This window comes from Periophthalmus magnuspinnatus, chromosome 14 (genome assembly GCF_009829125.3).
Source record: "Periophthalmus magnuspinnatus isolate fPerMag1 chromosome 14, fPerMag1.2.pri, whole genome shotgun sequence".
Classification (NCBI taxonomy): Eukaryota; Metazoa; Chordata; class Actinopteri; order Gobiiformes; family Gobiidae; genus Periophthalmus; species Periophthalmus magnuspinnatus.
The window spans coordinates 23,484,492-23,490,072 of NC_047139.1; the positions used below are offsets into that span (position 1 = coordinate 23,484,492).

Sequence of the window (5,581 nt, forward strand, 5' to 3'; positions counted from 1 at the left end):
TACTGGTAAATTCATTGTTCACACTATATTGTCAGAATATTTTCAATGAACCAAATTAAGTATTTATTCAGCATATTACAATCTTCACTGGTTTAATATAAGGTAAACTAGAAATCCTCTTTTTTGTGAGCACTTTTCACAATTTTTTGTTTTGAATTTTTTGTTTTGAATTTTTTGTTTTGGTTTGAATTGATAATTTCTATGGCAACGGGAGGCCTTTGCTTGAACCACAATCACATGAGATAATGCATTTAACAAATTTTGGTCTCCAGTAGAGAGCTTTTTTCAAATTTGAAGATGTCATTAGAAAACTCCAAAGACTCTTTCACTCTTTGCTTGTTGATGATGATCTGACTGCTCCTTGCACAAAAGCAGGTTAGGCAATATTTACTACTCTATATATGGCAACAGAAAAGTTACATAGTGCTCCTTTAAATACAATTTTTTTTAAATGTAATTTTTAATTAAAGGTGGCGGGTCCGTAGTCTGCTCGCCTGAAATGTTCCACAGTATAGTACAAACATGCTTATTACCACATGGTTTTGGTGGAGTCACCTGCCGGTCTCCATGGACACTGATAAGTGTTATGCCATTTTGTGGAACATTCCAGGCAAAACATTAACATCTCTACAGATAAAACAAGGAAGGACCCAAAACCTCAAAACTTAGCTTGGATACACCATGGACAGCTGTGAAATGAGTCCCATTATGTTATGTGCTTCAGTTGGAGGAAGACAGTTCACACTCGTATAGGCCACATGCAACAGAGAGAAAAGTATAAGGCAAAAATGGCTCAAAGTGGAAATCGTCATAGAAACCAGGTGTCAATAACAGACAAGGAGGGACTGTGCTGTATTGAACTGGAAGAAATGAATATCATGGAACTAAGATCTGCTCAAACAGAAAAAGACAGACAGAAAAAGTAAGTCATTTTATCATATTAGGATGAAATACAAGCCATAGACATGCATTAGACTCTGCCCATTTGTACAGGAACCATGAAGAACTCAAGATCAAACTACACCAAGCTATGAAAAGAAACAGACAGCAGAGGGCGCTCCATGACCTGCTGTTGGAGCAGGAGGTTGAAAGCAGGATAAAAGAGGAGACAGCTGAAAAAACCTCTCTTGTCAATCGTTTGAAAGAGTAAGATATCTATAAATATATAACCAAATATAAATGCAATAATAGTGTATAATAAATGTGTAATAAGTCAGTAATCCTTATGAACCTTGTAAATGTTTTGAATGTGTAGGCTTAAACAGGAGGTAGAGAGATTAAAAAACAAAAGATTGGTGAAAGAAACGGAAGAAGACAAGCCTGTGCAAAAGCTAAAAAAGTCAGTTATGTGTCAGTCACTCTACTTAAAACAAACAGTGAGTAAACAGTACAAATATCGGCATTAATTTGAATGTAATCAAAATACTGTACTTATGGTATGATGTTGACCTTTGCCAGACAGAGGATTTCAATGAACACCAACAGCAGCAAAGAAAATTGTCTATTCAAGTGAGATCTTTTCCAAAATACTAACAAAATACAAAAATAATACATGTAATAATGAGTGTATTTTGTCTCTTATCCAGCACTATCAACTGACTACTGAGAGAAAGAAAACTCTGCATTCCCTGTCTACGTATACAGCTGCTGAGATTACACTTAAGGTCAAATAATCTGCTGTACTGGTAGTAGTAATTATACAGTGATTGTTCATTGGATCAATTTACCATTTAAGGTTGAACTGGAAACACTGAGGAAAGCCATTTGTGCCAAGGATAAGGAGATACAACAGATGTGCACAGATATAAAAGCCGCAATGAACAAGATATGCAACAGTGACATCCGCAAAGTACATCACTACATCACGGAAAAGTAGTGAAACTGGTGGAAAAGTTGTGGATTAATTTGGATTATTCTTTATTCCTAGAAGCTGAATTGGAAGAATGCTTTGGATGAGATTGAAAAGGGACAAGACCATATCAAGTAAATACATGATCTGATGAAGTCAGACTTATAAAGTGTTAATTATTCTTTCTATTTCTCAGGACAGTACTAAAGTTGTGCAAGAATAGTCAGATCTTTCCAGAAGCAATACCACAGGTACTCCAGCCAGCACCAGCATGTAGACCTACACAAACTGTCACGCTGTTATTTGTTAAAATGATGGAGGTTTGTGGCAGTAACCAACTGTGATCTGTATTTTTCTGTGTTGAAGGGCCCTGTAAATGAGACATGTCAAGAAAAGAAAAAAACAACAAGGTATTTTAATCATTTGAAGATTTTTAAAGGCTCTACAATGTGTTTTGTTATTGATTTGTTTTGGGTTTTTTTTTTTTAATGCATTTTTGTTAAAATTTTATGTTGTTTAAACATTTAAAAACATGCTTTTTTCTTTCATTAACACATGCATAATCGAAACTGTTTATGCTATCCAGAGTTCAAAACACTTAGTACCCTGCATGATGTCATCCAATGTTTGATCTGGTCGATAGGTCAAAGATATTAATCATGATTTTAAATGTTTTCTTGTATTGATCAATCACATTTTAATACATAAAATGGCTCATGTGTCATGTGTGCCAGAGCCATAGCTGTCTAAAGATCAAATAAGATTTGAAATAATTGGATCTAAATTCAATTTAAAATGTATTAATTGTACAGCCCTATCCAGTGATAATGCATCCAGAATGTGCTACTTAATGATTTTAGAGTCCATTCGGGTTTACCACACATACATTTGCTGTCCATTCAACGAAAGTTTCTTTCACAATGCAGAGAATCCATTTCACATCATTGGCACTTTCTATATTAAATGAGCTGCGATACTTTTACTGGTTTTCCATAGATTGCTATTGCTCAACTCAACATTATATTTCACTAAATGAAATGGTGTGCAAAGCAGGATTAAAGACAGAAAATGCATAATATAGGACACTTTAAGATATAAATTAAATATGACACACATTCAAGAGCCAAATGTATGTTCAAGTCTTGATTTGTAAAATGATTCTAACCTTTTTCTGTCTCTGTTTCCTGTGGTGGTTGACTCACCTTAGCGCTGAGTACATTTGGAAAGTGACAAGAGCCCTGATTCTTTGTGGCCTGGGGGTGCTGGTTTTCATGCCTCCACTCTTCAGCCCCAATTATGACCTCTGGACCTTCCTGTTTGAGACTGTGGAGTCCTACAGCGAGCTTCAGCTGGCATTTTATTTCTGTCCTCTAACAGCAGAGTGATGATCTAAAAATATTATCTGAAATAAACCAAGCACCATGGCCATACAGTGACTTTTTTTTGTAAGCATTAAGCAAAAAATATATAGGTCTAGAGGGGGCTATTGTGAGTACCCAAGAGTTTAAAATAGCGTAAAAGTGTAAAATGATCAAACTCATACATATGCATGATTCAGTATAGTTTCTGTGAGTTTTGTTAAAATTCAGTTTAAAAGTAGGTTATGCCATATATAGCAATCACGCTCCAGGAATTTCTCCAAATTGTCCAAAACGTAAATTAGTTTCAGGGACTAGATTTCATTGTTTATGGGAGTGTAAGATTATACAGTCGTTCTGGGATGTAGTATGCAGAGAGGTTGATTCTGTAGTGGGGCGGGCCCTGTCTCCCACTGCTTTGTCTCCTGAGGTTTATACCTGTAGATCTGAAAGCTCTACAGACTAAACTTTCTAGATGGGTTAGTGAAGAAGCCCCTTCTGTTCAAATGTGGAAGAATCTAATATAATATAAGATGGTGACTTTGGAAAGGCTGAGATATTGTATCTGTGGTAAATTCAATCTTTTTTAAAAATGAGAAAATGCACTGGACTGAAATTAAAAGGGTAGTGGTGGTATATTGCAAGTAAGTGTTGATTGTTGATTCCTTTTTGTCAGAACAGCTGCATTTGGTATAGTTAATCTCATAGATTAATTTGCTGATGTAACAGGCTGTGTTTTAGTTTAGTTTGGGTTTTTTTTTTTTTGTATACTTTTTTTTTTTTAAAGGGATCAATAAAAATGTTACACTATGGCAAACAAAGAGCTAGGCCTGCATACATGAGTGTTTGTAGTGTGGTTTGTTGTAAGACTTCGCCAATACCTACCTGCTGAAGCCCTTTCAACAACAATAATAATAATAATGAAAACAAAAACAAAAACAAAACACCTACCTGCAGAAGCATGTAAAAGCGCCTGAGCGCCATCTCGTTCAATATAATTTTAATAAGACCCGGAAGAGTTCCATCAGCCGTTTCCGGGTCACATACAAATCCTGTAGGCACGCTGGCAAAACACCGAGGCGACCGGTAGGTAAGAAATACGCTATTAACATGCTCTCAGATACTGTCATAATCAACTATTCAAACATTTGTCGATCAATAATGCGATATTTAAAGAAAATTGCAGTGATAACTGTTAAATGTGAGCCCTGTATGGGTATGACAGGGGCCGTGCCAGGCGGGAAGCTAGCAGATTTAACGTTAGCATTTAAGAAATCTACTCAGATTTCTCAGATTTAGATTTTCATCGGACGCAAGGTTGAAGATTGGAAGACAACGAAACGAAACAAGTGAAACCTGAAACTTGTGCATATTTTTTGACTAATATATCCTATTGCTATGTTGCAGTGTCTGCAGAATGGACTTTGTTTATGGCCCGCTGGGCTTGAGTGTCGTCGCAGGATGTGGGCTCATCCTCGGTTGGTACCTCCGGGGCCGGTTCGCTCCCGCCCCCAAAGCCGCGGCAGCGGCAATGGGGAACAGCTCAGGGGAGGCCAGTGTGATGGGAGAAGGAGGAGAATACAAGATGATTCTTGTAGTACGAAACGACCTAAAGATGGGCAAAGGTAAAGTGGCTGCTCAGTGTTCCCACGCGGCCGTGTCTGCGTACAAACAGGTCCAGCGGAGGCACCCGGAGCTGTTGAAGGAGTGGGAGTACTGCGGCCAGCCGAAGGTGGTGGTCAAAGCGCCAGACGAAGAGACCCTCATTGATCTACTGGCACGCGCCAAAGAAATGGGACTTCCTATTAGTTTGATCCAAGACGCAGGCCGGACACAGATCGCCCCGGGGTCACGCACAGTGCTGGGGATTGGCCCTGGCCCATCTGATTTGGTTGATATGGTCACTGGAGAGCTAAAACTCTATTAAACATCATCTTTGCTACGCACCACCGTACTAGCAAAGATGCTGGAAGACATTTTTATAATATGAGTTGTATTTTTTACAGCGCACATTCACAAGGCTTCTTGCAATGTACTGAAGTAATAGTACAGTGTATACTGTGTTACCCAGTAATGTTTGGCTAAATACTTTTGTTAAATGGTTTAAATAAAATTGCCAATAAATTAAGAATTCCATAACATACTGTGACCTACATTCACAATCTCAGAAACATAACCTCCAGTGGTTATGAATGTATGTACAAAACCTTCACATTTCTGGCTCAGGGATTTTATTCTATTCTACCAAAGGGCAGAACTTGGTGAGTGAAGCTAGGGTGTATTCACTTAGGTGTTTAGTACAGTAATTAAGCATAAGATAGTGACTAAAGTATGTAACTTTGATTTGAAAGCTAATAGTCAACAGCAAACAAAC

The 5,581-nt window shown here is 37.7% G+C and overlaps 1 protein-coding gene and 1 long non-coding RNA gene across 3 annotated transcripts; both read left to right on the forward strand.

The window, feature by feature from the left end:
- The first annotated feature begins 1,630 nt into the window (after positions 1-1,630).
- LOC129456803 (uncharacterized) lies at positions 1,631-2,260 on the forward strand. Its single transcript, XR_008648948.1, has 5 exons — positions 1,631-1,664; positions 1,736-1,849; positions 1,928-1,983; positions 2,046-2,100; positions 2,216-2,260. It is a non-coding gene; the product is annotated as an uncharacterized LOC129456803 (long non-coding RNA).
- Positions 2,261-4,227: 1,967 nt separating this feature from the next.
- Positions 4,228-5,324, forward strand: ptrh2 (peptidyl-tRNA hydrolase 2). 2 transcript variants are annotated; one of them, XM_033978358.2, is made up of 2 exons: positions 4,228-4,297; positions 4,615-5,324. In XM_033978358.2, exon 2 carries the CDS (start codon positions 4,625-4,627, stop codon positions 5,132-5,134), a length of 510 nt encoding a protein of 169 aa, XP_033834249.1. In that variant the 5' UTR covers positions 4,228-4,297; positions 4,615-4,624; the 3' UTR covers positions 5,135-5,324. The 2 variants fall into 2 exon arrangements, with proteins under 2 accessions (XP_033834249.1, XP_033834250.1); XM_033978359.2 differs by having other exon boundaries at positions 4,231-4,293; positions 4,615-5,261.
- The last annotated feature ends 257 nt before the right edge of the window (positions 5,325-5,581 follow it).